Below are 15,838 nucleotides of genomic sequence, written 5' to 3'. Positions count from 1 at the left end.
TTTTCGATGTTCGTCCGCGGTTGATCGATAGAAAGTAATGTTTGGCCGCGGTCGTTTGTTGGGTCTCGTGTTTTAGGCATGAATAAGTCGTTTTTACATGTTTTTCTTTCGTTTTACGCAATTTATGTAGTATATGATTCCTTTTTATTGTCTTACTATAGTCGTTATTGCTTGTAACAGAAATCGTGGGAGGATTTTGGCGATAATCCAATTGATTACAACCCGTTGTTCGAGACTACTATAGATTTCGAAACGCGTGACGAAGCTTTCAATTGGGCTCAGAAAATCGCATTCGAGAATGGGTTTGCTTTGGTTAAAGCAAATAACGGAGCTAAAAATAGGAAAAAGAACGGGTTGTTGGCAAGTTATTTTCGATGTAAAAGACATGGTAAACCAAAAGAAACGGACGTTCTTGAAAAGCCAAGGAGGTCGCAGAAGTGTTCATGCAAGTTTCGTATTCGTGCCGTTCAAAATTTCGTGTCTAAAAATGATAAAGAGACGGTGGTGTGGAACATTCTAACCTCCGAGGGTGGTGGACTACACAACCACAACGTAGCCGTTTATAAGGACGGGGATCGGCACTTTGCGGGATTGGACGCGGAAGAGAAGGCATATGTTAGGCAACAAACATTGGCCGGGGTTCAACCGAGGGATATTAAAAATGGTCTTCATTTGAGATCCCCCGATAAACCTCAACCGTCAAGCACCCAACTGTATAATGAAACAAGGAAAATTAAGAAAGAAGAAATGGGTGAAAGAAACACCGCTCAGCAAATGTTGGCTCTAGCGGTGGCAGCGAAATACGTCCACTTCTACGAGATTGATTCCGAGGAGTCAAAAGAGTTGACTCACATTTTCATGGCTCATCCTGAAGCGATTAAGTTGTTCCGGGCTTATCCTTATGTGGTCCTCATGGATTCGACTTATAAAACCAACATTTACCAGAATCCACTCATTGAGATGGCATGTGAACAAAGCCGTCAATGCAAAAGCCTTGACAACATTCAAAACTGAAAGTATGAGGAAATTTGTCATCTCAAATGATGAAGATGGTTGGTTTAGGGTGATCAATTCAGTTACCGAGGAATCGTTTCAGCGTGCGTGGCAGTGTTTCCAACGTAAGTGGCCACAAATGGTGGATTATGTACGGACAACTTGGGGTCAACACGCAGGGAAGTTCGTTTTATGCTATACAAACGAGGTCTTACATTTTGGTAACACGGCAACTTCCCGTGTTGAGTCAGCACATTCTCTATTGAAGGCTTGGTTGAAGTCAAAGCATCTCACACTTGACTCCATGTGGTCCCGTATCCACGGCATGCTTGAAAGTCAACACTCGAAGATTAAGAAAGAACTCGAAGATGAAATGAGTAAACCTAGGAGAACATCTCGTACTTTTTCCTTATTGCAAGGAAACGTGTCTACTAAGGCCATAGAGTTAATGGAGAAAGAACTTACTAGAGGCCTTGGTTTGGGTATCGGATTGAATGATCGATGCCGACACGTGATGCGAACGACTCATAGATTACCTTGTGCATGCAATTTGGTATCTTTGCACGGAAAAGGTAGGAGGGTCCATCTCGAGGATATTCATGTCTTTTGGAAGACATTGGTGTATGATATTCCTCAACAAATGCCGAAAAATGACGGTGATTTATGGGAGAAATTAGTGGATGATATGAGGCACAGTGACCCGGTTAAACTAAGGGCGGCCATAGACTTGTTGCGTGATTTCCAGCACCCGGAGGACCAAGAGATTTTGCCACCCCCTATTAATGAGCACCCGAAAGGTCGTCCAAGAGGTTCAACCACTAGAAACAAGTCGGGTTTTGAGCATGCAGAAAGGAAGTTCGGGACACCAAGTACTCACCGTTCAACAAATGCAGAGGTTCAACAAAGAATTGGTGATTTCGAATCAGGAACTCCCGGTGCTCCTTTGGGAAGGAACTTTACCATTGGCTTTATATCAACATGGGTCAAACGGTGGGGTATACCTGAGGTTTTGTGGGGCCACTTCGATGGTTGGGTGGATGTTGGAGATGACGGTCATTGTGGATTCCGGGTAATATCGCACGCCCAGCGAGGCCGAGAGACAGATTATATAGTTATGCGGGAATGGTGTTCGAGGGAGATGAAGACCGACTCTATCTACGCAGAGTTATATGGAGGTTTTCTATCACCACTCAGCGGTATGTAAGGGTTGGATTTAGCACTTCGACGAGTTGAGTTTTTTCAGCAGATTAGTTGTGGGCAGGACCATTGGATGTGTAGCGACGATTTGCTAGTTTTTGCAACGATGTTGAACTGGACGATATGTGTGATTGGTCATACACTGCGAGACGGGAAGAATGTTTGGGAAGGAAGTGGTTTATGTTTTAATCATATTTTAAGTGGTTTATGTAATGTCGTTGTATTTCAATTAATGAATGTTTTAATTAAATTATGTTAAATTACTTTTAAAGTCATTTAATTAAATATCGTTGCATTTAATTAAATACCGTCTCCAAACAATAATACAAACATCTGAAAATAAAAATAAAACATAAAAATTATCCATACAAAGATACTAAAAAAACCATACAAACATCATCCAAACAAACATAATCCAAAGAAATAGAAAAACATAAGAAAATAAAAAGAAACTAGTCATCATACACGTCTGCATAGTAAGGACGCATCCCCGCAAACAAATCCTCTAGAGTCTCTCTCTCAGCCTCCTCATCAGCTTGCCGGAAGACATTCTTCAACTTACGACTAACAGCTAGGGCGACTTCCGGCTCCTCATGAAACTCGACAGGCCGAAAATGGACGCGGTGTGAGGGGGGATAAAGGTAGGGGTGTGAATGGTCTGCATACCAAGACATGTATTGTAACACCCCGGTTTATAAAAGAAGCCTTCGTCAAGACATTCCCTAATAAACCGGACTGTTACCATCTCGGTTTCCCGAGGTAGTGAATAACAATTAAACTCCAAGGCAATTTATGTAACTATTGTTAACTTAATTATTACAAAACCTCTTTACGTCACATTACAAGAATTAACATAAATAAAAGTGAAAGTCCTCTAGATGATGATCTAACTACTAAGTCGTCTGATCCAGTGTCTCACGCCCATCCAGCTCCCGTTCTATCTCTTAACCTGTCAAGTCTGCTCGCCAATAGGGTCATCACAGGTGTTCACGAATACACAGGGTCAACCACGAGGTTGAGTAGGGAAAACAATGAACAACAAAAATATGATATGCATGCTCCTCCATCACCTCCATCTCCGTCTCAACTCAAATCTCATATCTCATAACCCGGAACGCCCAGCCATACCGATCCCCGGTAGACTTAATATATCGACCGTAGTCGATCTGCCAGCTCGCAGCTGAGGACACCAGGGCAAGTCCTGCAGAACCAGCCTGGGCCTTATCACAACATTACATCGTATCTCAACACCGTCACCACCACATCCTCCTCCAACTCCAATGCATATGAAATGCTCAACAGTTAATTAATGCAATGCAATATGTATATAAATCACTGAACTGATAAATCATAAAGTCATGCCAGTTACCCGATGTTGTGATATCATACTCAATACGATAAATTCAGTCAATCATTTCCCGTACATAAATCATCACGTAAGTCAACAACCAGGAATCAAGTCAACACAACTCAACAACGACGGTAATAAGACAAGTGTATTTCCCTACCTCAAGTGCCAGCAAATCCAATTAAGCAGTTAAGCAGTCCAGAAATAAAGCAATGAATTAGATTATCGATCCTTCGCGAATCCGTCACCTAAAACAATTATAATATTTATTATTACTAACTACTAAATATAGAAATCTCTCAAAATAGAAACTTTCCCGATATAGTAACTTTCCATTTTAACCAGTCCCGACTCAAAGTCCATCTCTAATTATTTAAACGACTCGGGATTAAATTAAATAACTAATATGATAAATAAAAGATTAGACGAGTTACATGATTTAAGAAATACCCGAATTACTTTAAACAATTCAAACATCCCGACTCAAACCCGTCTTTAATCATTTTAATGCACTCGGGAATTAATTAATTAATTTAGAATACGCCCCATTACGAAACATAACGATTAAATTATGAAAAACCCGTTTCAAAGCCAAAACAGCCCGCACCCCCCTTCACACGCACTCACCCGCCACCACAGGCCACCGTGAGGCCGTGTCAACCACCAGCCCCAACACCCACTCTGACCCAACCACCAGCAACCACCCCCACTGGGGTCGACCCTCGCCGGCGAGGTGAACCACGGCCGTCAACTGGCCTGGTTCAACACCGAGCCTCACCAAACACCTCCTTTTCTCTCCTGACCACCACCGCAGCCAACAACCTTACCCCTGCCAACCACCACGACTTTGCTCTCCGTCATCCCACGAACCCAGACACCGTGTCACCACTTTTTCGACCTCCCCGAGTCCACGGTGGTGCCACCCCAACTCAACCCCTAAACCCACCCGAAAAACCGCTTAAACCCGTTTACCACCCCCATGTCGATGCCGCCTTGCACAGCCACAACCACCACCTATAACCACCATGACCACCACCACTACACTCGCCACTAACCACTCTACCCCCTCACCCTGCCAACAACCACTAGCATCCTCAATCAAACACGCACAACCCCCTCCAAAACCCGACAGAAACAAAGAAAACAGAGGGGAGAGGGTTGCGTTCTTACCTTTTCGCCACCACTACCGCCGCCGAGCCGCCTATGAGTGTCGACAAACGCCCTATCTCTTCCTTGCTGCGCCGTTAATGCCCACGCCCTCTCACTCTCTCTCGAATTGCGTGAAGATGGGGATTGGTGTTGCTGAAAGTAGGGTGGCGGTTTGAGGGAGTGGCGTTTTGTGTTAGGGTAGAATTAGGTTAAACTTAGGTTAAGTGGTTAATTGGGTCATGGGTAATTAATTCTGGGTAATGGGTAAACGTCATGGTCCGCGTGGTTGGTTCACGAATTGGTTAACGGGACTTCGTTCAGCTAAACCCGTCTTAACAAGCTCACGAATAACTTAATCCTACGATATCAATACGACCCAACAATTACTCGACTCAATTAGTAATATAAAATGTATAATAATTATATATAATAATATCCATTTAATTTATTATATAAAAATACGGGGTATTACAGTCTTCCCCCCTTAAAATGAACTTCGTCCCGAAGTTCGCTCTCATACTCAAACAATGAAGGGTATTGTATATCGTACTTACGGACGTCACACAATTCTAACTCGGTTAACACACACTTTTGACACACCAATTAACATAACAATTACGGAATGTTACATTCTACCCTACTAAAAAGAAAGTTACGTCCCGGAACTTACTTCATGCAAACCCATCACCACTCATGAACTCATGCAAACTATCAGAGCACCATAACAACAGCAGTTTAATTACACAACATAGAGAACTCATTTGTATGGGTACCACGCAACACAACATCGCCTTGATCAAAACCACGATCTACAACTTGATCAAAACCACAATCTATAAACAAGTGGAGTATAAACATTAAGATTTTACAATCCTACCCAACTAAAAACATGGTTACGTCCTCGTAACCCCTTTTCAATTTTCATATACATATGCAACAAAATCACTGTCAACAACATGTAACAGAAAAGAACGCATGATAAGAGATTTTGTGAGTAACATTAAATCGAAAACAAGGTTTTATTATGGAATTAACTGATTGTCAACAAGTAACACTTATTACTTAGCTCATGCTTGACTTAAAACACAACATCAACTAAAAGAACAACAAGAAGGAACCAAAGGTTTACACTGTGTCATAACAGACCGACCATGGTGTTACTAGTCCTAACCTAACGGTCCTTAGGTCGCGCTTCCTCTGATTCTGGTGACTTCTATGTCATTCCCTTTTCGGTTCACCTCTTCCCGAAGTCTGGCATGGGTGGTTCAGTCGTACTTTCAGCATCAGATACATTAGCGTAAAATTCGTGTCTCAGGTTGCCAAATATAAAGTCGAAGGTATGCTCGGGCGGGTATTTGGCCCCGCCGCAGTAATTGGGGTCACGGAATAGCCTCATGCAGTGGGTGGACAACTCTCTCATGTAGAAGCGCTTGCTGTCCTTTAGTATACCAGAGTCGGGATAGAATCGATAAGGGTATACGCTCTTAACTGAGTATTAGTTAAATACTCAGGGTGCCCATTATGGCCATACATGTCCATGGCAGACAAAGTCTCTCACAATGTTCATTAAAGTCAGCATCAAGTGACATGTAACAGTCTTGCGGGTGTACATTGTAGGGATCCATCCTACAAAATGGGAAGTTAACAAATTAAGACACAAGGGTGTTAAGACAAAGGATTCATCCTCGAGGTTTAAGTGTGCGAAAGTTATAAAACAAGTTTTCGGGGTAACTGTTGTAATACCAGAGTTTTGGTCAACTCAAGATCATCACAGCTCGCATTATCTACCAGAGAACGACCATTTTAGAAATATCAACCGCAAGAATACACGTAAACCAGTATACAATCTAACATTGACTCCACCAAATCCCTCTCCCTAGTCAAAATCATTACCAATTTCGAACAATTGACCCGCCCTACCACTAATAAATCACTAGGAGTATTAAAACATGCGGTACATAAGCACTACTTAACACTTGAAACATAGAAAACATAACACGTAATCAAAACCTTTTGACTCATCAGGCATACAACACAAATTAGCCGATTTGTTTGATATAAAAACGAAACATACTCGCTAATAAAAGTAACAACATTTGATCCCTGACAACAACAACATTAATTCCATATCCCACATGTGTTTGACATTTTAGCAACCATATCGTTCAATGGTGTCCAAAGAACTTAGTACAACTCATTTTCAGCAAAACAACCGATATCGCATAAAGAGTTTAAACATACATTTGCCATCATATACTTTGTAGAATTCTAGCTATGGTAAAAGATTAGCAACTTGGACAACTTCTCTGATTTGCACGACTTAAATAATTAGGCAACTCGTAGGCTCAATTAAATGCAGTTATAACGACTCTCATTAAACCAATGCATATCATGTGAATCATCAAAGGGTTATCCTATTATAATTGTCAACATAGTTATCATAATAATCTTTATTTTAATATAATTGATAGTAACGACTCGAGAATATAAATATGCCAATTGTTGTGTTATATCAAACAGTTTCCTTTATATCACACACATACAATTGCAAGAATCACTTTAGCATTTTCGACATTGTAATAATGAACATATTCAATAAGAATTAACAACACTGTTTATTATCATGTCATAAGTTTAGGTTGGACTGAAATAAATTAATGCAATGAAAGTACTAAGTATAACTATAGGCACACAGACTCACATAAAAGACATGAGAACTCGAATGACATCCTACACGTGTGAACATTTAGACACAATTATTATAATTATTCGTGTGTATATATTAGAACGATCAATTAACTTTTAACGCCATCAATTTACCAAGATATGACAATATAGTTTTATATTTATATATATATACCCGACCACTATGCAAATAAGGTGCACACCCAGAGACATTACACCATGCCAAAAGTATCCAAAGTATGCAAACAACTGGACTCGTATAAACATTTCACCCTCGATTAAGAATCCAATTAAGCTATCCAATTTAATTCATGCTATCATGCCAACAATGGTATCGACTAAGTTTTAAATTTTATCACTTGTTAAGGTATATAACTACTGAACATGCGTGCTACTACCATCATATAAACATTATAATTTCACATTACTAAGGCTCATGAATTAATCAATCAACTGTATGAAAACTTAATATAAAACGTATATTTTACAGGTCATGATCCACGTTGTAACTTTCAAAAATCACGAATAAACAGCCGTTCAACGAAAACTTGAGTTACATTACTTTTCATAACATACAGAGAGTTAATAGTTCGTGATAAAAAGAATGAGGCCGAAAGTTCAAGAATTCAATTTTTAAAGAATTTTACGACTCAGTTGGTCCAAACAAGTATGAGACAAACGATTGGTCCGAAACTTGGGTCAGTTTGCAAAGCTTACCATTTAATATAGAATCATCAAAAATTTTCGTGGCTTATCAATTTGAAAACGTATGCGAACCCTCTAGTCGATGGAGTTGGAATTATGCAAAAATCATTTACACAATTTAAATGAGGATTTTTACGAAATCGTTGGTCAAAACACCCCTGCACAGGAACTTCCCGACCACAGCCCACTAGAACATTTATTACTCCTAATCCGTATATCCTATAAGCATGAAACCAACGCCCGATGAACCTAACTCGCGAGGCTATCTCTCATAAAATTTCCATCCATAGAAAATTAACAGGAAAGAAATGGCAGCAAGATCAATTACAGAGTAAAATCAAACAAAACGGATTTCAACACTAAATCATTCATTTTCCATGTTCCAAACTCTTACAACCATACTATCGATACTAACTCATCCTAACTTAAATCTCACACTTTTGTATTTACGTAAACATCTATCCCATAGAAGTCCCTTCGCATCCCGACCTACCCCTCACATCTAATCACGATTGTTACGGCTAGAAACAAGCAATTCAACGGTGTCTCTCATTACGATCACGATACTATACTAGCATGGCTTCGGGGTCACGTAACCGCATATCACTAGACATAATAATACTATCAGCACATCATTCAACATCTATCCAGATAATTATCATCAATTCACAATTATTTTCACGCTCACGATTACCACAGGCCAACACTTCATTGATTATTAAACTGATCACGAAAATTTATTTCTCATTTCCACAACATCATATGATCACATCATCATTCATACAAAATACTTACCGTAACGTTGTCCTGTAGAATGGTTAGAACATATGGGTCTCAAGGTGTACATCCACTCGATTATATTCAAGGTTTTCCTTCTAACTACCCATTCACTCAATTTCTCTCGGGTTACCTGGTTCAAAACTGAGAGGGCAAAAGAGCACGCATTAAGGGCGCCTTCTTAACCGCACTGTGAGCTCCTATCGTTTATTCCTGTGGGTTCATTTTACTTGGACACATCCTACGTTCATTGGGTTCATTGGTTTAGGCCTGAGGATCGTTCGCTCTGATACCACTTTGTAACACCCCGGTTTATAAAAGAAGCCTTCGTCAAGACATTCCCTAATAAACCGGACTGTTACCATCTCGGTTTCCCGAGGTAGTGAATAACAATTAAACTCCAAGGCAATTTATGTAACTATTGTTAACTTAATTATTACAAAACCTCTTTACGTCACATTACAAGAATTAACATAAATAAAAGTGAAAGTCCTCTAGATGATGATCTAACTACTAAGTCGTCTCGATCCGTTGTCTCACGCCCATCCAGCCTCCCGTTCTATCTCTTAACCGTCAAGTCCGCTCGCCAATAGGGTCATCACGGTGTTCACGAATACACAGGGTCAACCACGAGGTTGAGTAGGGAAAACAATGAACAACAAAAATATGATATGCATGCTCCTCCATCACCTCCATCTCCGTCTCAACTCAAATCTCATATCTCATAACCCGGAACGCCCAGCCATACGATCCCCGGTAGACTTAATATATCGACCGTAGTCGATCTGCCAGCTCGCAGCTGAGGACACCAGGGCAAGTCCTGCAGAACCAGCCTGGGCCTTATCACAACATTACATCGTATCTCAACACCGTCACCACCACATCCTCCTCCAACTCCAATGCATATGAAATGCTCAACAGTAATTAATGCAATGCAATATGTATATAAATCATCGAACGATAAATCATAAAGTCATGCCGTTACCCGATGTTGTGATATCATACTCAATACGATAAATTCAGTCAATCATTTCCCGTACATAAATCATCACGTAAGTCAACAACCAGGAATCAAGTCAACACAACTCAACAACGACGGTAATAAGACAAGTGTATTTCCCTACCTCAAGTGCCAGCAAATCCAATTAAGCAGTTAAGCAGTCCAGAAATAAAGCAATGAATTAGATTATCGATCCTTCGCGAATCCGTCACCTAAAACAATTATAATATTTATTATTACTAACTACTAAATATAGAAATCTCTCAAAATAGAAACTTTCCCGATATAGTAACTTTCCATTTTAACCAGTCCCGACTCAAAGTCCATCTCTAATTATTTAAACGACTCGGGATTAAATTAAATAACTAATATGATAAATAAAAGATTAGACGAGTTACATGATTTAAGAAATACCCGAATTACTTTAAACAATTCAAACATCCCGACTCAAACCCGTCTTTAATCATTTTAATGCACTCGGGAATTAATTAATTAATTTAGAATACGCCCCATTACGAAACATAACGATTAAATTATGAAAAACCCGTTTCAAAGCCAAAACAGCCCGCACCCCCCTTCACACGCACTCACCCGCCACCACAGGCCACCGTGAGGCCGTGTCAACCACTGACCCCCAACACCCACTCTAACCCAACCACCAGCAACCACCCCCACCGGGTCGACCCTCGCCGGCGAGGTGAACCACGGCCGTCAACCGGCCCGGTTCAACACCGAGCCTCACCAAACACCTCCTTTTCTCTCCCGACCACCACGCATGCCCAACAACCTTACCCCCGCCAACCACCACGACTTTGCTCTCCGTCATCCCACGAACCCAGACACCGTGTCACCACTGTTTCGACCTCCCCCGAGTCCACAGTGGTGCCACCCCAACTCAACCCCTAAACCCACCTGAAAACCGCTGCTTAAACCCGTTTACCACCCCCCATGTCGATGCCGCCTTGCACAGCCACAACCACCACCTATAACCACCATGACCACCACCACTACACTCGCCACTAACCACTCTACCCCCTCACCCTGCCAACAACCACTAGCATCCTCAATCAAACACGCACAACCCCCTCCAAAACCCGACGTAAAACAAAGAAAACAGAGGGGAGAGGGTTGCGTTCTTACCTTTTCCTGCCACCACTACCGCCGCCAGAGCCGCCTATGAGTGTCGACAAACGCCCCTATCTCTTCCTTGCTGCGCCGTTAATGCCCACGCCCTCTCACTCTCTCTCGAATTGCGTGAAGATGGGGATTGGTGTTGCTGAAAGTAGGGTGGCGGTTTGAGGGAGTGGCGTTTTGTGTTAGGGTAGAATTAGGTTAAACTTAGGTTAAGTGGTTAATTGGGTCATGGGTAATTAATTCTGGGTAATGGGTAAACGTCATGGTCCGCGTGGTTGGTTCACGAATTGGTTAACGGGACTTCGTTCAGCTAAACCCGTCTTAACAAGCTCACGAATAACTTAATCCTACGATATCAATACGACCCAACAATTACTCGACTCAATTAGTAATATAAAATGTATAATAATTATATATAATAATATCCATTTAATTTATTATATAAAAATACGGGGTATTACAGTCTTCCCCCCTTAAAATGAACTTCGTCCCGAAGTTCGCTCTCATACTCAAACAACAGAAGGGTATTGTATATCGTACTTACGGACGTCACGCAATTCTAACTCGGTTAACACACACTTTTGACACACCAATTAACATAACAATTACGGAATGTTACATTCTACCCTACTAAAAAGAAAGTTACGTCCCGGAACTTACTTCATGCAAACCCATCACCACTCATGAACTCATGCAAACTATCAGAGCACCATAACAGCAGCAGTTTAATTACACAACATAGAGAACTCATTTGTATGGGTACCACGCAACACAACATCAGCTTGATCAAAACCACGATCTACAACTTGATCAAAACCACAATCTATAAACAAGTGGAGTATAAACATTAAGATTTTACAATCCTACCCAACTAAAAACATGGTTACGTCCTCGTAACCCCTTTTCAATTTTCATATACATATGCAACAAAATCACTGTCAACAACATGTAACAGAAAAGAACGCATGATAAGAGATTTCGCAGTAACATTAAATCGAAAACAAGGTTTTATTATGGAATTAACTGATTGTCAACAAGTAACACTTATTACTTAGCTCATGCTTGACTTAAAACACAACATCAACTAAAAGAACAACAAGAAGGAACCAAAGGTTTACACTGTGTCATAACAGACCGACCATGGTGTTACTAGTCCTAACCTAACGGTCCTTAGGTCGCGCTTCCTCTGATTCTGGTGACTTCTATGTCATTCCCTTTCTGGTTCACCTCTTCCCCGAAGTCTGGCATGGGTGGTTCAGTCGTACTTTCAGCATCAGATACATTAGCGTAAAATTCGTGTCTCAGGTTGCCTGATATAAAGTCGAAGGTATGCTCGGGCGGGTATTTGGCCCCGCCGCAGTAATTGGGGTCACGGAATAGCCTCATGCAGTGGGTGGACAACTCTCTCATGTAGAAGCGCTTGCTGTCCTTTAGTATACCAGAGTCAGGGATAGAATCGATAAGGGTATACGCTCTTAACTGAGTATTAGTTAAATACTCAGGGTGCCCATTATGGCCATACATGTCCATGGCAGCACAAAGTCTCTCACAATGTTCATTAAAGTCAGCATCAAGTGACATGTAACAGTCTTGCGGGTGTACATTGTAGGGATCCATCCTACAAAATGGGAAGTTAACAAATTAAGACACAAGGGTGTTAAGACAAAGGATTCATCCTCGAGGTTTAAGTGTGCGAAAGTTATAAAACAAGTTTTCGGGGTAACTGTTGTAATACCAGAGTTTTGGTCAACTCAAGATCATCACAGCTCGCATTATCTACCAGAGAACGACCATTTTAGAAATATCAACCGCAAGAATACACGTAAACCAGTATACAATCTAACATTGACTCCACCAAATCCCTCTCCCTAGTCAAAATCATTACCAATTTCGAACAATTGACCCGCCCTACCACTAATAAATCACTAGGAGTATTAAAACATGCGGTACATAAGCACTACTTAACACTTGAAACATAGAAAACATAACACGTAATCAAAACCTTTTGACTCATCAGGCATACAACACAAATTAGCCGATTTGTTTGATATAAACTCTGAAACATACTCGCTAATAAAAGTAACAACATTTGATCCCTGACAACAACAACATTAATTCCATATCCCACATGTGTTTGACATTTTAGCAACCATATCGTTCAATGGTGTCCAGCAACTTAGTACAACTCATTTTCAGCAAAACAACCGATATCGCATAAAGAGTTTAAACATACATTTGCCATCATATACTTTGTAGAATTCTAGCTATGGTAAAAGATTAGCAACTTGGACAACTTCTCTGATTTGCACGACTTAAATAATTAGGCAACTCGTAGGCTCAATTAAATGCAGTTATAACGACTCTCATTAAACCAATGCATATCATGTGAATCATCAAAGGGTTATCCTATTATAATTGTCAACATAGTTATCATAATAATCTTTATTTTAATATAATTGATAGTAACGACTCGAGAATATAAATATGCCAATTGTCGTGTTATATCAAACAGTTTCCTTTATATCACACACATACAATTGCAAGAATCACTTTAGCATTTTCGACATTGTAATAATGAACATATTCAATAAGAATTAACAACACTGTTTATTATCATGTCATAAGTTTAGGTTGGACTGAAATAAATTAATGCAATGAAAGTACTAAGTATAACTATAGGCACACAGACTCACATAAAAGACATGAGAACTCGAATGACATCCTACACGTGTGAACATTTAGACACAATTATTATAATTATTCGTGTGTATATATTAGAACGATCAATTAACTTTTAACGCCATCAATTTACCAAGATATGACAATATAGTTTTATATTTATATATATATACCCGACCACTATGCAAATAAGGTGCACACCCAGAGACATTACACCATGCCAAAAGTATCCAAAGTATGCAAACAATCGGACTCGTATAAACATTTCACCCTCGATTAAGAATCCAATTAAGCTATCCAATTTAATTCATGCTATCATGCCAACAATGGTATCGACTAAGTTTTAAATTTTATCACTTGTTAAGGTATATAACTACTGAACATGCGTGCTACTACCATCATATAAACATTATAATTTCACATTACTAAGGCTCATGAATTAATCAATCAACTGTATGAAAACTTAATATAAAACGTATATTTTACAGGTCATGATCCACGTTGTAACTTTCAAAAATCACGAATAAACAGCCGTTCAACGAAAACTTGAGTTACATTACTTTTCATAACATACAGAGAGTTAATAGTTCGTGATAAAAAGAATGAGGCCGAAAGTTCAAGAATTCAATTTTTAAAGAATTTTGCGACTCAGTTGGTCCAAACAAGTATGAGACAGCGATTGGTCCGAAACTTGGGTCAGTTTGCAAAGCTTACCATTTAATATAGAATCATCAAAAATTTTCGTGGCTTATCAATTTGAAAACGTATGCGAACCCTCTAGTCGATGGAGTTGGAATTATGCAAAAATCATTTACACAATTTAAATGAGGATTTTTACGAAATCGTTGGTCAAAACACCCCTGCACAGGAACTTCCCGACCACAGCCCACTAGAACATTTATTACTCCTAATCCGTATATCCTATAAGCATGAAACCAACGCCCGATGAACCTAACTCGCGAGGCTATCTCTCATAAAATTTCCATCCATAGAAAATTAACAGGAAAGAAATGGCAGCAAGATCAATTACAGAGTAAAATCAAACAAAACGGATTTCAACACTAAATCATTCATTTTCCATGTTCCAAACTCTTACAACCATACTATCGATACTAACTCATCCTAACTTAAATCTCACACTTTTGTATTTACGTAAACATCTATCCCATAGAAGTCCCTTCGCATCCCGACCTACCCCTCACATCTAATCACGATTGTTACGGCTAGAAACAAGCAATTCAACGGTGTCTCTCATTACGATCACGATACTATACTAGCATGGCTTCGGGGTCACGTAACCGCATATCACTAGACATAATAATACTATCAGCACATCATTCAACATCTATCCAGATAATTATCATCAATTCACAATTATTTTCACGCTCACGATTACCACAGGCCAACACTTCATTGATTATTAAACTGATCACGAAAATTTATTTCTCATTTCCACAACATCATATGATCACATCATCATTCATACAAAATACTTACCGTAACGTTGTCCTGTAGAATGGTTAGAACATATGGGTCTCAAGGTGTACATCCACTCGATTATATTCAAGGTTTTCCTTCTAACTACCCATTCACTCAATTTCTCTCGGGTTACCGGTTCAAAATCGAGAGGGCAAAAGAGCACGCATTAAGGGCGCCTTCTTAACCGCACTGTGAGCTCCTATCAGTTTATTCCCAGGGGTTCATTTTACTTGGACACATCCTACGTTCATTGGGTTCATTGGTTTAGGCCTGAGGATCGTTCGCTCTGATACCACTTTGTAACACCCCGGTTTATAAAAGAAGCCTTCGTCAAGACATTCCCTAATAAACCGGACTGTTACCATCTCGGTTTCCCGAGGTAGTGAATAACAATTAAACTCCAAGGCAATTTATGTAACTATTGTTAACTTAATTATTACAAAACCTCTTTACGTCACATTACAAGAATTAACATAAATAAAAGTGAAAGTCCTCTAGATGATGATCTAACTACTAAGTCGTCTGATCCAGTGTCTCACGCCCATCCAGCTCCCGTTCTATCTCTTAACCTGTCAAGTCTGCTCGCCAATAGGGTCATCACAGGTGTTCACGAATACACAGGGTCAACCACGAGGTTGAGTAGGGAAAACAATGAACAACAAAAATATGATATGCATGCTCCTCCATCACCT

General features: G+C 40.0%; 2 protein-coding genes across 2 annotated transcripts in view; both read left to right on the top strand.

The window, feature by feature from the left end:
- Nucleotides 1–1,014, top strand: part of LOC141608216 (uncharacterized) — a 1,451-nt gene extending 437 nt beyond the window's left edge. Inside the window, exon 2 of the mRNA XM_074427578.1 lies at nt 181–1,014. Within this exon, the coding sequence (XP_074283679.1) occupies nt 181–1,014 (834 nt within the window). The remainder of the gene's footprint in view (nt 1–180) is intronic.
- Nucleotides 1,015–1,018: 4 nt separating this feature from the next.
- Nucleotides 1,019–2,197, top strand: LOC141608215 (uncharacterized). Its single transcript, XM_074427577.1, has one exon. The coding sequence runs from the start codon at nt 1,019–1,021 to the stop codon at nt 2,195–2,197; it is 1,179 nt and encodes a 392-aa protein (XP_074283678.1).
- The last annotated feature ends 13,641 nt before the right edge of the window (nt 2,198–15,838 follow it).

Source organism: Silene latifolia, chromosome 10 (assembly GCF_048544455.1).
Source record: "Silene latifolia isolate original U9 population chromosome 10, ASM4854445v1, whole genome shotgun sequence".
Lineage (NCBI taxonomy): Eukaryota > Viridiplantae > Streptophyta > Magnoliopsida > Caryophyllales > Caryophyllaceae > Silene > Silene latifolia.
The sequence above is the reverse complement of the archived record's forward strand: the minus strand, read 5'-3'. Positions and strand labels throughout refer to the sequence as shown.